The sequence below is a fragment of the Eublepharis macularius genome, chromosome 8 (genome assembly GCF_028583425.1).
Source record: "Eublepharis macularius isolate TG4126 chromosome 8, MPM_Emac_v1.0, whole genome shotgun sequence".
Taxonomy (NCBI): domain Eukaryota; kingdom Metazoa; phylum Chordata; class Lepidosauria; order Squamata; family Eublepharidae; genus Eublepharis; species Eublepharis macularius.
This window is the reverse complement of record NC_072797.1, coordinates 81,009,535-81,029,533: the sequence shown is the minus strand read 5'-3', so window position 1 is coordinate 81,029,533 and position 19,999 is coordinate 81,009,535. Positions and strand designations below refer to the sequence as shown.

Sequence of the window (19,999 nt, the reverse complement as noted above, 5' to 3'; positions counted from 1 at the left end):
CTTGGATTTCACCATCCTGAATAACTTTGTGTCATCTGCAAACTTGGCTTTGTCAAAAGCCTTTTGAAAAACCAAGTATATATCCCTCCAGAACTTTGTTCCTCGATGTCTTTTGAGTTGAAGCACGTACTTCCTTAACTTCTAGGCTGACTTACGTTGTCTTCCCAAAAGCAACAGTGCTCTCTGTTGGCTTGCGCTATACAATTTATTATTGTAACTTGGTTTCCTCTCTACCATAATTGCCTTCGTATATTGGATTATGAAAACAAAAGCTTTATTCTTTTCCATTACACAGACAACTTCACAAATGACTAGTCAATTTTGCAGACAATGTGAAGTCTTTTGAGGGGGAGGGGCAGCTACGTATTTTGTTGCGGGGATATTACATTTCTCCGTGCTCAAGCTACGGATTACTGTACTGGGTTGACTTGTGCATCCTGTCCCCCCATACTAGGCCTCTTATGAAAGGGTGTATGTTTTTTCTTACAGAATTAGCATAAAGTTATCTAAATGTAATGGAATCCTCCATTAAACTTGCATCAGCACTGACCAGATTGCTATCTATTCCCTGGATGAATGTAGTTACTGTCTGTTGACATTGCCAGACACTAGGAAATCATCTCCAATGTGCAATTGTCCTCCTAGGACAAAATTGAACTTCTCAGATGCTCCATTTGTGCAGGATTTCAGACTTATGCATTATGAAGTTATGGTTTTATGTTTGCAAATTGCTAAAATTGTTTAGTGAGCTAATGCTATAGTAGACAGATTAAGGTTGCAGCCTCCAGGTGGAGCCTGGTGATCTACTGGAGTTACAGTTTATCTCCAGACTACAGAGATAAGTTCCCTTGGAGAAAATGGCTGCTTAGGAGGGTAGACTCAACGGAATTACATCCTGCTGAGATCCCTTCCCTACCCAAACCCTGCCCCCGCAAGTTGTACCTTCAAATCTAATGCTGTCAGAACTCATTTCCCAACTGACATTGTTCAACAAACAAGTGACAGTTTTAAGTACATTTTGCTCTTATGATGATTGCCAGACAGAGAGTGTTTCTCTGCATGATTTTTTACAAATCTCAGACAGACACACAATGAGATGAGGACAGTGCAATAGCCCGTCAAGCTGAGAGTCAAACTAGATATTACATGTGCCGAGAATTGGATTGGGGTTGCCTGACCCGAATTTTCATGTTCACAGAGAGACAACTTCAGGGAACTAACATTTCCAAGTGTGCAGGGCCTTGCTTTGGCTCAGCAGAACATTACAGGGGAGGAGGGGCTTCGACTTTCTCCCATGCCAAAATGGCCACTGGGGACATATTTGCCTTGCTGGAGGGCTCCAGATATGATTCCCATGGTTTGAGAAAATGGCACGGGCGTGGGGGGGATTTGAAGCCATTCCTCCTTCTCTATGCCATGTTTCCAAGCCAAATCAATGTCTGCAATGTTAGGAGCATTAGATGCCCAATGTCATGCCTGCCTGTGAAAAGGACAAAATCAGGTGAAGGGAAACCCAACCCAACTCAAAGCACATGCAAAATCTCAGTTGGTCTTGCGTGACTGTAACCCTGATCTTGACACTGGCGCACCAGACAGAGTGATAAGGAAATTCTAATAGTTCCAAGGCTTTTTGATTCCTTGATATGATACACTAAGCAATGGAAGACTGAGGTTGGAGGGGAAGGAGAAAGATAAACACTCAGTGGGAGAATAGTTGGAAAATACTTGGCAGCCAACCATGGGGAAGGCAGGGCTAGATGCTGTGAAAGGGGTTGGGCTAAACAAAAAAGTTACTCTCTGTGACTTTCCTTTTGATACATGCTGTCTTGTTCACATGGCACCATTTCGTTTCCTTGCTAAGCCTGCAAGTATCATACTTCACCAATACTAACATGCTGTGAGCTTCATTCAAAATATAGATTGTGAGGAATTCTTGGTAGCAGAGCAAATCTACCCCTATGCTTATACATGGCAACCTCTGATCACTGGGCTAGAGCACTGGTTGAGTGGCATTTGCTCTCTGTGGAATAACAGACCTTTTGCCTGCTCCCCCCGCCCCTGATCAATTATGGACTGTAGTTAATTGTACTTACGCTGACTCTGAGTGAGCTCTACAACTGGCGGATGAAAGTTTCAGTTGCCATCCTCTTGTACACTGAGCTATGGGCACCACAAGGTGTTCCCAGCAGCTCAGTTGTGCAATGTATGTGGGACAGGATGTGGGATATTATAAAGCTCTGCCCACTGCAATTTGTTGATCAACTGATGCCTTCCATGAATGGGCAATGTAGGGGCATCTTCAGCTCATGACTTCGGGATTGGTGGGTGGCAGTGGACTTGCCTGGACACTGCGGAGGTGATACTGGCTTCTGTAGCACCTTTAAGACTAACCAACTTTACTGTAGCATAAGCTTTCGAGAATCAGTTCTCTTCATCAGATGCATGGAGGGTAAGAAGAAACTGGTCAGATATATAGGTGGAGAGGGGAGGGGGGAGTAGCTTCTGATAATGGGATCAGTTTGCTTCTGATAATGAAATCAGTTTTTTCTGATAATGAGATAACCATTCATAGTTCCTATTCAATCCAAGCCTGACTGAGTCAAATTTACATATGAATTGCAATTCAGCAGCTTCCCGTTAGTTCTGTTTTTGAAAGGTTTCTGTTGAACTACAGTGACCTTTCAGTCCTTGATGGAATGTCCTGATAGATTAAAGTGTTCTCCCACTGGTTTCTGGATGTTGCCATTTTTAATGTCAGATTTGTGTCCGTTTATTCTTTTGCGCAGAGGTTGGCTGGTTTGTCCAATGTACAGAGCAGATGGACATTGTTGGCACATGAGGGCATATATCACATTGGACGATGAGCAGTTGTAAGAGCCAGAGACACTGTAGTTGACACCACTGGGTCCTGTAATTGTATTTCCTGGGTAGATATGAGGGCAGAGCTGGCATCTGGGTCTGTTGCAGGGTCTGGTACCTGTGTTGGTGACTCCGCTAGCTGGTTCATGGTTGTAGGTGAGAAGTCGTTTAAGGTTGGGGGGCTGTCTGTAGGCAAGGAGAGGTCTTCCACTTCACACTTTTGAGAGTGAGGCATCATTTTCCAGAATGGGTTGCAGGTCACTGATGATACGTTGGATGGGTTTGAGCTGGGAACTGTAGGTGACAACCAGTGGTGTTTTGTTGTTAGTTCCTTTAGGTTTGTCCTGGAGCAGGCTGTTTCTGGGTACTAGTCTGGCCCTGTCAATTTGTTTCCTCACTTCATTAGGTGGGTTTGTCTAACTCTTCTAGATATTGGCTTCTGTTTCTGCTGCACTGAATATGCTTCTTACTTTGATGTGAGGAGTGCACAATTGTTTTAAACTGGTGTAATTGCTGGCCTATAGCTTGGGTGGTATAAGATTAGGATGTTAAAAAGCAATGGTATTTCAAATATTTCAATGGGAACAAAAGAAAAGAAAAAAAGAAAAGCAATAGTGTTCCCAAATAGCAACACCCAATCTCACCCAAAGCCTCAGCTATTTCTTTTGCAAAGATCCAGTGTACTGAGAATATACTACAAGAAATAAGTTGGACTTGAGTATTATTTGGGGTTTTGCTTCGGGTTTACTTTTTGACATGATCCTTATGAGGAAAATTATTTTAGCATGAAAGCTAAAATTAGAAAGGCTGCCCTCTAGTGTTGAAACAGGATTGGTTCTACACAGAAATTCCTTTTAATTTCAAAAATAATGAGGCACTCATGAGTGGTTAAACAGCCTCCAAGGAGTTTACATCTTTAAAACAAGCAAAATTGGAAGGCTAAGGCTGCTGTAACAGTTTTCACTGGCCTTGCGATGGTGACGTAGCAGCCTGACTCAAAGGATATTTCGCAAGTGAAGCTTTTTCTCCGCCACTGATTGCCTTGCCAGACGATGCTTCACTTCTGCTTTATGTCTGGATTCAGATTGCTAAAGGCAGGAAGGAAAGGCAAGTTAGAGAAAGAGCCCATTAAACTTAATAGAGATAGAAACTGGGCTACTTCTGCAGTAAGAGCCACTGGGTTCAGATTGTGCCACACAATCAGTGGTTTGAATGTCCCTCAGCCAATTCAAAGAAGAGACAGACGCAGAGTCCTGTGAAAGAAGCAAGTCTACTACGTTTCATAAACATGGAGGAGCATTAGTTACACGGAAAGTAAAGACATCACTCGTGCCCAACGCTCATCAAAGTTACAATAGCTGTGCAAGATGTTTTATACCCTTTGGTTCATTACAATATTGGGGGTCCCATGGCTCAAACATAATTTGTGACCCCATTGGTCTGTCCCGGTGACCATCTCCAATGATCCAGTGGTCCCTATTGGAAGAATAATTCTGGTCAGAACCACAATTACAATATTTCCCAATTAGCATTGCTTATCACTTTAGTACATTGTTTTATCTTTTCAAGGAACATCTCTTTCCTCTCTCATTCATAGGGTTCTCCTTATTTCCTGCCCACTTGACAGTGTAACATTTTGCCAAGGGCGTCTAAGTGTCACTTCAGCAACCTTGTACTATACAGACAGAGATTGTTCCCTTTTGGATATTGTGGGAGGGGAGCCATCTCCCCTTCGTTGGAATGTGTCGAAAGCTACTTCCAGTACCCCATATCTATTGCTTGGGACTTCTCACAGCCTTGGGAGATTCTGCTAATCTAATTGACTTGAAGCAAGCTCAGTTCTCTTGCTGAGTGGTTTATTGCCCACTCCTTGTCCAGGACTTTCCTGTCTGAAAGTAACTATTCAGATCCTCCCAATTGCAGCTGGCTTCACGTGTCTATCCGTAACTATTCTATGGTTACATCCGGCATGAGTAATTCAGAAAGAGATTTCCCTTATCAGCCCATAAGTGTGGCATAGCACATAGTGAATGCAGGTGCATCTTCCTAGCAGCCAGCTTGCTTGATAAGCCTATCTAGTAACCACTGCAAAACAGCAGGCACTTCACAATAATTGGCCTCAGCATTCCCACTGCCTAATATACATTCATGTTTCTCCAGTGTTAATTCTCTGCATAATGCATTAGCATACTACAATAGTACCTGAGAATAAAGTAAAGTTACATAGAAATAGTAAAGGCACATAAAATGTTCTGCTTCACTAAATTCACTTCTATCAAGACTAAATTAACCAACAGGAAACAGGGCCGATTCCAGACGACTAACCTGAAGGCGCTGCATGCCACCATGTTCCGGATCGCGACGGGGAAAACGCGAAATATCGCATTTTCTCGCGCGAGAAAACACGGTATTTCACGTTTTCCCCGTCACGATCCAGAACATGGCGGCATGCAGCGTCTTCAGGTTAGTCGTCTGGAATCGGCCCTGGAATGTTCCTGCCCCTTTCCCCTCTGTAGCCCACTGATCTCCATGAAACGCTGCTCCTGAGGGACAAGGGACCCTGAAGAATTACAGGAAGGAGGTTTGTGGTATAAGCCAGAATCAGTGGAAATTGCCAATTTAGTTTGGATCCAACCTATCCCCCGCTCTCCTTTGTGGAAAATAGGATAGGGCTTACCTCTAACCATTGTTCATCGAGTGTCTTTTGTACAGGTTAGGGTTGGCAGTCCTCTGCTCTACCTCTCCGCTCTACTCCCTGCTCCCACTTACCTGGCTGATGGAGGAGAAACGTGCCACCTGGGGGCACACTCCCAGGTGGTCCTGTGTGATGCCGTGGGTCAGATCTGGCCTGAATCAGGCTGCTATGGAGCGTGGGATTGCTCCTGTGCTCTGCAGTGGCCTGATCTGGACTGACTGGGGCTCGAGTTGGGTGATTATGGCCCGAATTGGGCCAGATTGTGCCCGAATCGGACCAATTTGGGCCACTGAAGAGTGTGGCAGCACTCCCAAGCTTTGCAGCAGCCCAATTCAAGCCAAATTGGCCCCAATCCAGCTTGATTTGGAGTGCTCCCAGGGGCAGCTGCAGCCTGTGCAATGACATCACTTCCCCAAAGATAGGGAAGGTAAGTGCGGGGTCCCCCACCTCCTGCTGGGAGGACAGGGGACCTGGCAACCCTGGTGCAGGCACCCATTTCTCCCCCAGAGTATGAGACAGTTTAGGAGGAAAATAGAGATGACATGTGCTCGGGGAGTAGCAGCCCATATTGGAGCTTCTAAGAGCTTAAGAAAACTTTCTCTGAGTGGCAGGCCTGCACATATACAGTCCCAATGGGTGCCTGCACCAGGTTCGCCTGAGATACTGCAAGTTCAACCCAGGATTATATCAAAGCAGAGAGTTCATTGCAGGGCAGGAGGGAGTGAATGTGTGACTGAATGGAAGACATTTGATGAATGATGGTTACAGGTAAGTGCCACCCAGTTTTCAACTTCGCTGTTCTGTGCAGTCCCACATGGGGAGATTACCAAACTACACACAAAGGAGGAAGGGGTTCACACTAGCAGGAATGTGCCTGGCAGAAGCATGGCAACCACATTCTTCAGTAGTTCTTCTTCTTGCCTCAGGAAGCAGAGACCCTGGGAATATCAGTCCCCCTTCACACCTGACTTAATTGAAAGGTACATAGTGTTTCACTTTATTCTTCTCTTTTTTTTTTTTTCCTTCTCTATAGCCACTTAGGAACTGTAATGCTGCTTGCAGAGTAACATCAACTCCCATTCACACCTAGCCTAATTTAAAGGTCACTTGAAATTGCCTCTTTGCTAAACCATTTCTATCCTCACAACAATCCTGTGTTGTAGGTTAGGAAAATATGAAAAGATTAGCCCAAGGTTACAGATGAGCTTTATATCTAAGTGGGAATTTGCATCTGGGTCTCCCCAGTCCTAGTCCAGCAGCCCAACCACTACACCATTCTGACTCTTGTAAACTTCTCTGTTGCCCTTTGTTCCATTTAAGCATCCTGCCATGCTTGGAATCCCAGTGTTAAAATAACATTGCTTCAAGATCACTTAAGTACGAGATTGACAGTACTCTTCAACAATCTACCATCACCTGGCAGGGAGGATAATGTTGGATAGGCCAGGTCGATGGGAAGGCTATCATGACATCACCTGTAATGAGTCTCCAAACCCTTGGAAGGAAAGAATTACACAAACCAAGAATGATCTCAGGTTGGTTTGGTTCTTTTTTGATACTCTTTTGGCAATAGGCTCTTTCCCCACCTTTACCCCAACGGATGCCCAGCCTTGTTTTCCTTTGAAGCTGGGCGCCTTTGGGGTACATATATGCCCCTAAACTAATTTGAAGTTTATCTTGTGGTAGTCAAATATCTCACAATAGTGTGTATCTAGACTTTGAATGTTCAAAAAAGGCTCTAGGAGTTGTGAAACAGACAATTTGGGAAACGAAAACACTAGTAGTAAAAAAATTAGTAGTAAGATTCTCTAACCTTTTGTTGTTGTTGTGAAGCTATGAAGGAAAATATACAAGCTGTCGTCTGAATCATCTGAGAAGGAATGGGAGTGGAGAAGCTGCAAGTCTGCAGAAAAGCGTCATCTAGAGGTGCCCTATCTGCTGCATCCCATCACCTTGTCTCCCTGCCTTCTTTGCACCTTTGTGGCTTTTCTCCTCTTTAATGTCCACTATGACAAGGAAGAATATTGGGAAGATAGCTGGAGTGAGAGGATGCTATTTTGGGGGTGCCTCCTCCATCTGAAGTGTGAAATTTGCAGCAGGAGCAGGCAGGGCCATGGTGGGGCAGAGGCAGAAAAATGCACGTACATTTTCATTTAGTATGGTATCTGCTTTTAATTATTAATTGCTTGTCACTTGCTGTTATTTGCTTGTGTGAAAGAATACATGCCTTTGAACGTAAGCAGAATGTGTCTTATTTGCCAGCGAGTCCTCATGGTCAAGCTCCACAGAGTCCTCAACTGCCCAAATCTGGGAGTAAGGCTAAAGGACTGAAGAGCAAAGTGTCATTTCCAGAAATTTCCAGTTGGGGGGAGTGGTTCACTGCAGAAGGACAAATGGCTTAAGCCCCAGTGCCTCTCAGTACTGAAAAATAAGGTATTTGAAAGGATCCACATAAATCCAAACTAAGGATAATCACTTCTTTGCACGCTGAGACCACAAACCTGTGTGCACAGTGCTTTGCCTATGATTGCAGAATAAGGAGAGCCAACATGTAGGCTGGGACAATCACAGCGTGAACTTTTTTCTTTTTAAAGGGGCCTGCCGTGCACACAGGCCAGAATCTGTCTCCAAGCATAATTGTAGTATGGGCAATTGGTGGGATGCATGAGAGTCAGGCCTCCTCTGTTTGTGCATCCTGGTTTTATGGGTGATCCGACCCTTGCTCTGAGCCCTGGGTATGGCTCATGCTCCTCCTTGCCAAGCCGCCTTTGATGCTTCAGGGAAGTTCACCATGTCCTATCTCCTTAACCTGAGGTCTATGGGTCAATGATAATGGCATCCTCAAGGGGGTCCTAGGTCTCTGAAGGCAATGAGGCCCCAGGCTTCTGGTCTGAGGATCACCTGCTCATCCCTCAAAATGATGGCTCAGGATGCTCACTTAAACTGTACATGTACCAATGAAGCAACATTTTCTCACACTGCGGGATACAGCTGACTAGGCCTCAGAGACTGCCACCTATACCATTTTCAGAGCAGGGAAGATGAAAAAAAATGACATGGTTCCTAAATGGGAGACCAGCTTGTGCCTGCTCTGAAATAGGAGTGTAGGCGGGTGTTTCTCCTCCTCCTAGGATAGAAAAGGGGGGCAGAGTGAAGGCTGGCCCCTAAATGCCTTTCTCTGCTCCCCCTGCCCCTGATGCTGTGCATATTGCATGCCGCATTATGCACATTGGGGTTTCCCTTTCCTCTGAGCCAGGTCAAACTCCTCCCTCCCCCAACTTCATCCGAGGGTGGGCAGGTGATGAGTAGCCTTCCCCTGACTACACAGTCAGTAACTACCATTCCTACTTAGCTACTGTTAGGACGTAATTTCTAGTTTAGAGAAGCAATTGGAAGCAAATATAACTTGGGACTGATTAATTGTGATCACCACCTGTCCCTCAGTCGAGCTAACATCATTTGGGAAGTGCCATTTGAACATCACCAATCCTCCATGAATTTTTCTAATCTCCTTTAGTGTAAAAATACTTCAAGAACACAAGCCTTACTAGTTATATCTGATATCAGAGGCAGATAAAGCCCATGTAATTGTTAAAATTTCAGTCCTCAGTTAATAGGGTTGCCAACCTCCAGGTGGTGGCTAGAGATGTCCCAGAATTACAATTGATCTCCAAGCTATAGAGATCAGTTCCCCTGGAGAAAATGGCTGCTCTGGAGGGTGGAGTCTATGGCATTATAGCCTGCTGAGGTCCCGCTGTTCCCCAAGCCCCACCATCCCTAGGCTGCAACCCCAAAATCTCCAGGAATTCCCTGGCAGAGGGCTGACAAACCTACCAATTAAGGTTCATTTTCTCTTAAATGCAATTATTAAAAATGTTTCCCCCTAAAATTTTCATTCTTAACACATGATGGAGCTTGAGGCCTTAGAAATGAAGCAGGCTGGAAAACTGCACTTTCCAGCTGTTATGCTTGCCCTTCACCCCCCAGTCTGGTTCCATTCCCCAATGATGATAGCAGAGCAGTGACGCAATTTACTTGCAGTCCAAAATGAAAGCAACAGAGGAAGAAAGGCAGTGTACAAACTTGTATATATAAACAGAACAATTGTAATCCTTCTGCCGTTTCTGTTATTTTGGAAAAGATTATAAGGATTCTGAGTAATTTTTTTAAAAATCTGCAATTTAACCTTCATTCACAGTACTGTGAATTTTTAAATATAGCAATGTTTTTTGAAAAGCCCCATTTTTTCTAAAATTATTTTTCACTGTCCTGGTATCCAAGATCTAGATAGCCATATTTAGTTCTATCAGTTCATTTTCTTTCCCACCCCACCTTTAGTTCACATAATTTATTATTGGGTGGACTTGTGTTCTTTTATGGGCTCAAGGAAAAATAGAAATTCCAGTCATTTTCAAGCTCTTAAATTCAAAGCAATAATTGATTTTAAAAAGTCATGTAATATTTTTTATTTAGACAAACCACAAAACCACCAGTATGCACGAATTTTTCAGTTCTCCAGAACTCTCCATCGGGCTACATGTTAAATAACAAATAAAGGAATGGGAAGATTTTCCAAGTCATGATCTTGTGTGCAAGGCTCAGCTGACTTTAGTGGTGCAAGGTGTGACTAGTATCAGATTGCACACATGGAACTGTGGGAAGAAGGAAGAAAAAAAATAGCATACAACTGAAAACAGAGAAATCTGTAGATAACCATTACTCTGATGCCAAATGGAATACACAGGTCCCTTAAAAGGCCAAGAGCAAAGGAAAAGTATAGTTATTCTTATAGTAATAATACTGGAGATTGTTGTTGAGACTTCCTGATGCATCAACGTAAGCCTAAATATGCTGGCATTCTCTAATTAAACTTCTCAAGTTTGTTTTGCTTTGCTGCTATTGAAATGTCCTTTATCAGCCAAATTCTGGTGATCTCAGTGTAGTTCAGAAAAAGGAAAAAGGTAGTGGCTTTAGTCTACAGAAACATCCCAAAACAAACCTATGCAATGCCTTTTATTAAGATGAAATCACAGCACACAGGGTGCAAACTTTACGGACTATCAGAAGGTGCTGTTAACAGTAACCCCAGTTGCTAACAAGTAACCCTCCAGTAATTCCTCCTGCTTCCAGCCCAGCCAGCTTCCTGTGCTCTGGGGAAGTGGGCAGCCTGCCTGCCCGCCCAGCCACCTGCTCACCAGTGATGACATCACTTATGGAAGTGACATCATTATGCTGGAGTCAAGAGAAGTTGGGTGAGGGCTGGACCCCATCCTTGGAGGGGATCTGGCAACCCTAATCCCAGAAGGGAAAATAAAGTCATTACATACTGGGGCTTGAAGAGCCCCCTCCATTTCTATCTCCTTTCAAGAATAGTCTCAGTGCTATCAGATGACATTTCGTTTTAAACACTTGAAATCAAGCAATAATAAATCTTGACTTTTGCAGACGCACAAAACAAAGCCAGGAAAAGCTGTACAGTTGACCACAGGGATCTGTGCCTTTCTCCTTTGTTCTGCAAAAGGTGGAAAGTACAATGCGGTCATCATTCAACATGTGATGGTTGTTGCCTTGACAGGCAGATTGCAGAGTTAGGATGGTTGCTGGTGTTTCATTAATGGGGACTAATGATCGGAGACTGCCTCCCTCCAGAGTTTTCAGTGGGATAGCCGTTATGAGTTGGGAGATGGTGTATGTGTGTATAGCAATCATGTCATGGCAAATCTTCAGTGCTATTTCATCCTGCAACTCCTTGGAGTTCAGAGGAGTGTGCTGTGTGAAACAATTAATTGCCATCTGAATGTGAAGTGAGGAGCAAAAATCTTTGTTTTGTTGGTATTTGGGAAGAAATAAGATAATGCAGAAAGTTTTCAAACTAGATGTGGAGTACCCAAGATAGAGACAAAGAACAGACTTCTTGCAAGAAAAGATGACAGGTTTTCTTTCATGGAATATTCTTTTAAAAATGTCTTCCAATACCAAATCCACCTGCTCTGTTCCAGCCTCATGTCAAATTGTTATATAAAGGGTTCCATACTTAGAAAAATTTTGACTAATTGTCTTTTCCTTATTTCAATCAACTTAAGGAAACAAAAAAATAAATGTAAATGAGAGGGATATTAGATGCCAACACAGGGGATACATAGCACTTTCCTGTACTAGTAGGTTCTCATAATATGGCCCTAGCTTCCCTTGTCCATAGGATGATAGTTTATTGAATAAGAAACAAGATGTATGTAGCATTAGATACATCTTGTTTCTTATTCAATAAACTATCATCCTATGGACAAGGGAAACTAGGGCCATATTATGAGAACCTACTAGTACAGGAAAGGGCTATGTATCCCCTGTGTTGGCATCTAATATCCCTCTCCATTGTGAAACGAAACAATAAGCTGGACAGAAAAAGACAAAAAATCTTTTTTCCCCCTGTTCTTTACAAACTTGTTATCTCTATTGATTTTGTCTAGTAGTGAATGCCATTGTCAAAATGATCTTGGTTGAATATCTTCTTCCAAACTGCCATAATGTGTGCCATATTAACTGCCTATTAATTTTTCACATTTTTATTCCAGAAGTTGAGATCTCATTAACATGCTTTCATATCCTTAGAAAAACCCAACATACTTCCTTAATTCTCACCTGAAAGACGCCTACCATGGTGTCACCTGAAAGACACCCACTAGCTTCCCCAGCTGTATTGTGGGGATAACAACACTGAATTTGTTCACCAAGTGGGGCAATAATCTGCCTAGACTGGTGGTATTTAACAACATTCGATTTATATACCGCCCTTCAAGACTACTTAACACCCACTTGGAGCTGTTTACAAAGTATGTTATTATCATCCCCACAACAATCACCCTGTGAGGTGGGTGGGGCTGAGAGCTCCAAGAAGCTGTGACTGACCCAAGGTTACCCAGCTGGCTTCAAGCGAAGAAGTGGGGAATCAAACCTGGTTCTCCAGATCAGAGTCCTGCCATTCTTAACCACTACACCAAACTGGTGTAGTGGTTAAGAGTTGTTATTATTAGCTTGATTTGCTAGATGCAGATCCAAAATAGGTATTCCAGAAAACTTTTAACTTTCAAGCATCTGACTCAGCTAATTTATCAGCTTATTGCATTTTTGTGAGCAAAAATATAGCTCAAATAATATATAAAGCAGATTTGTGGTGCAAACAACATCCACAATCCAGAATGCCCTGTGGAAAACTGGTTGAAATACTGAGGATCAAGTAGGCATCCTGTGGGTGCTCAAAACATTGTTTTTTATTTATTAAGCCTATCGAAGCAATCTACAATGCTTTGTAAAGAAAATACTGAGGCATTATTGAAGGGAAAATGCAGCTTACTAGGTAATAGAACAGCTTTTGCAAAAATGCCTTTTAAAATGTGAGAACCATTTGGTAAATGGTGTTTAAATGGATCACTTCTGAATTTACACTTCTGTTTATTTAAAAAATCCTTTCCATGGCTACATTTCTAGATAATGCCTTTAGCGTATCTTTCTGGGTGGTATTTCTTGAGTTCTACTTTGTAATAGACAGTTGCTCTAAATATATTAGAACTAAATGAATAATTTTCAGTGCCCATCATAATGATTCTATTGTTATTTTGTGACTTTTTAATTGGACTGACATGATCAACATATGTTAATTCCTTGGGAAAATGGTGGGGCAAACAAGAACTGATTTTCTAACTCGTGTGTCACCTACAAGTCAACTTTAGTTGGTATACCTAAGAAAATTAAAAATGTGTATATAATGAATTTTCCATATAATGAAGAGTATTTGATAAACTGCTGGTCAGATGTGGTATGATCTTCCTGTTTTATTGCACCTTTGGTATTATAACTGTAATTAAATTATTTTATTCATTTGATCTGTATATATTGGTCTTGAAGCAGAGCCTTTTAGGATGATTTTGAGTTAAACACAAATATGCTAAACTTGAAAATGCTATTAAAATAAAAGGTTCTATTGGAAGGTTAGTAGTTGTACGATGACAGGCCAGCCCTCTTATGGGCTGTTAACCGGTTACCATAAAGCAAGCAACAGAAAGAGAACTTTACACATGGGAGCGAAACAATCCTGAATGTCTCAATAATCTGTGTTGGAACTGGGGATTATTGTAGCACATTAAAACTAATAACATTTTTGAAAGTGAGGTTGCTAATGTTGCAATTGTCACAGTATCTGGGAAAGTGAAATTTCAGACAGGCAAGACAGTTCTTTTGGTGTATTTTCCAGCGATGCAATTATGCAAAAATAGCACGTGACATTAAACACAAAGATGTATGAAATAATAGAGAAAATTTCATACCAATATGTCCAAAATGCTTTGTGTAGGTATTCTCACGGGCCAAAGAGAAACAATATCTTCATGAAAAGGAAATTTAAATAGTTTTATGCTGGTAGTTTAAACAAAATGTCAGCAGAGGGGAACACTACAAAACTTTGCTATAATTATGAACACTGTGGAAACTGAACAGAAGAGAGAATTTCTCTACTCAAAGTCTGTCTTATTTCATGAAAGTGACTGACAACATATTCAAAGCAAAAACCATGCATTTTACTCATGAAATTCATGGTCATGTGGTGGCCACTTGGATAAGGCACTGTTTTAGCAATATATATTCATGGCAGAAAGGTCTTTCAACAAATATACATGAACTAAATGCATTTTTCAGAGGCAGTGCATTTCCACTTAGCAGGTGCTGGTAACAAACAAGTGCCTGCTTCCATTTTGCCATGCTTATGATTTTTGACAAGGGCTACCTGGATAGTCACTGTCAGGCAAGGTTGCTGGATAGGGTGCATCTAAGATTCATACCAGAATCTTGCTCAGGTTCTGCTATTTGTAGCAGTGATTTTACCTGGAATTATGCACTTGGCTTTGAGTGGGTATACACTGAGGCTCCAGTTACAGCTACTTCTAGCCATGAGATTAGGAAGTTTAAATTCAAGTCTGTGTCAATATGGATAAAAGCAGACATTCTTTTTAGTGAGAGGAAACTGTAGGTAGGATTAGGTATACTATACAAGAAAAGGAAATTCACTTAAAGGCACTTTAACACTCTGCTTTTGAAAACATCAAATTTCCATTCTATTTCCATTCCATTCTCAATATTTCTTGATCATGTCATATTATGTGATGCCAGTATGAAAATTGTTCAGAACAAGAAATAAACTGATACAGTCAACAAAGGTAGGCTGGTTTAAGCAACTTACTTTAATTCACTCCCTTTTATTGCAGTGATCCTTCCTCAGTACAGAGTAGTAACTGCAATATTCAATGTTGTTAAAACATTAGAAAAGCCATTGTGTGGGACAGTTACAGTACAGTATTATCAAAATATGACATTTTCAAATTGTGGATAGTACCAATCAAAGCTTAATCCTTAAATTAAGACCATAGTTCATTTTTTTAAATAACAGAAAAGCATATAAAAAGATGTAAAAAGTAAAGCCTAATACAAACATAAGAAAACAAATAAATAATTGATTTAACTACTTTCCAAGTAGTTCCTAATTCCACAAAATAAAATTTCATCTATAGAAATGGTATTGCTGAGTGTCAATGGAAAACAATTATTTCAAGTCATTACTGATTGAAACTTAAGAAAACATGGTGCCAAAAAGAAAACTTCAGTCTATACTAAATAGAAATTGAAATGGCTATGTCCCAAACTTGCCTCTTGCTAACACGTTGCAGGAGGGTTAGAGTAAATTTTACAATAGCTGAATTGTTGGTGGGATGTTGTGTGTGCGTACAGATTCTCATGTGAGAAGCCACCTTTACATTTATTTGATATCATTTTAGACATAGGGCACACGTACGCACATAAACGCACACTTCTCATTTGGTTCCTTTTGGTTTTTCTGTATGGACAAAACTTTGAGTAAGTGCACATTGTTGCAATAACAGCACTAAGTCCATGCCCTGTTGCCCACTGGTACATACAAAAATTGATACAAAAATTCAGATTTGCTGAATGTTGTGCCCCCTACCATCATGCCAATAAACACTGCAAACCTGTAATCAATGCTATTAAATACACACAGGGAATTTTTTCAGGTAGTAACCTGCTCTTATAACAGCTTCCAACTTCCTTTGAGAACTAGATACTGGCATTGATTTACTCTACCCTAGCAGCCAATTTGTATTGCACTTCTGAAAAAAAGGACAACACAATCAACATCTGGAAAAACAATGAGAATTGTAACTTACTAGAATGCAAATCACTTTCTTAAATAATCACTTTAGTAACTGGTAGCTTTACTCTTCCAAAAATAATTGATCATTTATTTTGATCTTGTCCCACATAAAAATATATTGTTATATCTGCTTTCAGTGACCAACAGTGAAACCGATAGATGTTCAGTCCAGTCCAGTACCCCATATTGATTCAAAGAGGCTGCAAGGTTTTCAGTTGGCTCTTTCAAAGTACAGACATAAACACCCATTACTAACCATTGAATAAAAGCCTCAAGTGATTCTTCAATAAGCAATTCTGAGATTAAAAAATCAGGAAGCAGTACACACACACACTCAACACACGGAGGGCACATAAATTGGCAGTTCTTGAATTCACAAGATGTCATGTGCAACTTAAACTGAACAGTTAAGAAGATCACTAAACCTGAGTATTTAACAAGATTGAACGTAAATTTTGACAATGGAATGAATTGACCTTGGAACAAGTTGAATAAAATGTGGTTCATTTAACTAGGTGAATGAATTGACAGCTTTATTTAGATGGCCCAACAAATTTTATACATACTTTCTATGGACATATCCTGTTAAATGGAATTCCATATCACACTCAACACAGAACTACAGTTTCACAGCAGAACTGCAGAATGAAGACTGGCCTACTAACCTGCACCAAAATAAGGAAAGCAGCAGCAGATAGGATGGAATTCGAGAAGCAGGTCCTCTCTTTCATTTAGTGTACTTTAGCTTTATTCAGTGGTACAAACTGAACAGTACAAACTCCTGGACATATTATGAATTTGGTTTTTATTAGTCAACCTGCCACACTTTTCACTTTTGTTTCAGATCCAACAGATACCTTTAAAAACAACCCAACAGCCACCATCTGGAACAACAGGAAGCCTACAACAGTAAAAATTAATAGCTTGATGGAAGACTTAACATAACATTTTTTACTGTAAGATGGAAGAACCTAGAAACTAAAGATTGATCTAATGGCAGACTTTGACATTATTTATAAATTTACAAAATAGGTATATGGATGAAATTTGGTTAACTTCAGAAGGCACCTCAAGGCTAAAAGGCTTTTATAAATCTATAATCCTTTCATTGATCAAAAATAAACACTTTTATTGCTGCCGTTCAAGTAGCAAAGAAAAACCTGTTTATTCATTCTTCAGTCTAACAAAGAATCTTCCCCCATTAAGCAAGGTTAAATTACAGAAGAATTAGAAGATAACTGAAGCTTTCACAACTTTAGGAGTACAGTGACTTTCCTTGTGTGCTTTGTTCAAGTCAGTGGAATAGTGAAAGAGTAGTCACTTTTTGCCTGTGTGTGATGTTAATATTTTAATCAAACATCTCAGTCTCTCTCCTTTAGGCACTGAAGTACCATTTCTTTGCAGCTGCATGTTGTGCAGTAGTGCTTAGGAATAAAAAGTAAGAACACTCTGATGATTCCCACGAACAAGGAGAATTGGTGGCAGATCCTTTGAAAGAGCTTCTATCCAAGCCATGTACAGTGCACTTGATACTGCGCTTTTTCTTGCTACTGGCAAACTCCTACAGTGCAAGGAGGAAAGAAAAATGAGGAACGCCAGATTAACAGCAGGCAAAATTAGTTAACATAAACATGTTTTGCTACAGGAAGGTGGCCATTATTTATATTTTATTACACAAAAGTTAATTCAGAATGGTATGACACCCCAATTGCTTTGTAGTGTTATCGTAAGCGTCACAATTGTATCTGATACACTACATTTGCAAAGTTAGCAGTAATCATAGCGTTACCTGTGTTCCAAAATTTCAGCAACCCATTAGAAAAGTACCTTGTTTTCTATAAGGAAATACATATCCATTCCATCCCACCCAATCTGCGACTGAAGGGGGCACTCAGACCTCTGCAGTGCATTGCCTGCTGGAGTTCTGGATCTATTATGAAGCAAACTTCTGTGCAGGACCTGAGCCTCTGAAGACAGGCAAAGGGCTTTTCGGCTTAACTGCTGCAGTCTCAGCCTGGCGCTCCCTGACTCAAGCAAAGATTCAAATCCTGTTGTAACTCCATCAGTAGTAGTTCCACTAGCTCTCTCTCATGTGCATACCTTATAAGCAGGAAGAGTGTGAAAAAGATCCCAAAGGTACAGCATCACAATAAAAAGGAAAATCAGAATTTATAAGGAACTGGAAAATTATCAATAAACTTCTAAAAACGGTAAAAAATAAAAAGAAAATTACCAACATTCCTAGGCAAAGCAAAATTAGATCTTAAAGGAACAGAGGGACACAAATTATTTATAATTCTGTTTTAGGCCATTTTTCAAAAATTCAGTCACTTGGCTGAATCTAGCAGGAAGTCCAGCTATTCAGGCTGAAGAACTTGCCTTTGCTGAGCAAAGCCCACTAAACCACTTGATGCCTTCTATGGAATTATCTGACCAGGCACACGAAGTATACTTAAGAAATTTAAGGTCTAGCTGGAAGATGCTAGACATGGGAATTCACAATTAGTCTTCAGAAAATAAGCCTCAGGCAAGTTAGGGAAGCTTTGTCATACATACTGAATGGAACTAGGTGAACTTGAACAGTGTGAATGGCAGCCAATAAAGGCTGTGTTTATAACAAGTTCGAGTCCTGAGCTTTGAATCAGAAACATAAATAAAGGGAAGGATTGGCAGTGATGCCACTGATGATGGTATTGGTGACAAAAGTGCCAGCACTCATCAATCCCAACACATTTTGACATGGTACAGACTAAAAAGAATGGCACCACGCTGACCAAACCTGAGTGATTCAAAAGGGCCCAGACAAGTCAATTCCATGCCTTTCGGCTTGACTTCTGGGATGGGCTATAATTATGTTCCTTACATGACATTAATCCTTAACACTAAATATATCTTTTTCCCATAAAAAAAACTTTCACTCTACAACAGACAGACATGAGATATATAATCTATGTCAACACAATATTTGTGAATATTCTGGGAGATAAAGAATATTACAAGTAAAATGTTTCCAATAGGTCACTGAGCATAGCTTTTTTTGAATTGTAGCTTTTGTCTGAGAACAGATTCAGCTATGAATTGCCTGCATAAGAAATTTGCAGAAGCAGATGTCTCTGGCCTCCCCTTTCTCTCCAGGAACTCCATGACCCACTAAAAAAACCCAAATGGTGAGTCACAGTACACACATGAACAAAATGAAACAAGTACGAAGGGCTACAGTAGAGAAAGAGGAATGGGCAGAACTCCCCTCCCCTCTTGGGCTAGTGGAGCACTTACTCCACTTAGCTTCCCTGGCTACTGAAGGACAACAAATCTCTTTCCCTCCCAACTCTCCTTTCTCACTGCAGCAACCCTGACAATTTGACTATGATGGACCTGCAACTAGGGATTTGCAATCTCTGTCAGGGATTTGGGATAAAAGCTGGATTTTTGCTGATCCAGCAAAATTCAGCTTTCCCAGATCACATGAGAGAATCCTGGATCTAATCCAGGTATGAGACTCTCTGAATAAATCCAGGAAATGCAGCTTGGCTGCTTCCTTACAAGGAAACAGAATTTCCCACCTTTCTTGGAGAGAGGGGAGGGGGAGGAGGAAGTGAGGCAGAGGCAGAAGGGAGGGGGAATGAGGCAGGGAGGAGGCAGTTATTGATTAATCCTTGCAGGAGCTCTCTTTCTCTGGCCAATCAGATTCTCTAAGAAGGAGAGAGCCTTTTTAAAAAAATGCCCTGCAAGGTATTAAAAAAGCAGGCTTGCTTCAGAGCAAGTGAGAGTGGTTGCAGAGAGATGGGAGAACTTGGGTTTACAAACATCACCCCACACTCTCACTTCAGCCTGAGGTCAAATGGGATCCTTCTTATAACTGTACTTGCCATTGCCTTGTGCTTGTAGTGGGCACTTTTTTGGTTCTGTTCTGTGGTGTTCCCCCACTGGCTCTGGGTTCTGCCTGGCTGCTGTAAATGACACCAGTTCTGCTGGGCTAAGTTGCAACAGTGTACCTTGCTCCAGTTCAGTTTGGATGGAATGGATGTGATTCTCTGGTTTGATGTTGGTCCCCTTGCTTCACTTTGGTTCTGGGGAGATTCTCTTCCCTTCCTTCAGTTCGGTTTTATTGGACATTCACTGGGATGAACATGCATTTGGGAGTGTGGCTTGCCCCGGGAACCAGTTTGGAAACTTTCTCGCCATAAGGAACAATGGAGGGTGGGTCTGGGCAGCTTGTTTAGGGATAC

The 19,999-nt window shown here is 41.3% G+C and overlaps 1 protein-coding gene across 1 annotated transcript in view; it reads right to left on the bottom strand.

Annotated features, from left to right (window-relative positions):
- Positions 1-14,761: 14,761 nt before the first annotated feature.
- Positions 14,762-19,999, bottom strand: part of SLC12A2 (solute carrier family 12 member 2) — a 62,699-nt gene continuing 57,461 nt past the window's right edge. Inside the window, exon 27 of the mRNA XM_054986327.1 lies at positions 14,762-17,331. Within this exon, the coding sequence (XP_054842302.1) occupies positions 17,196-17,331 (136 nt within the window). The 3' untranslated portion in view covers positions 14,762-17,195. The remainder of the gene's footprint in view (positions 17,332-19,999) is intronic.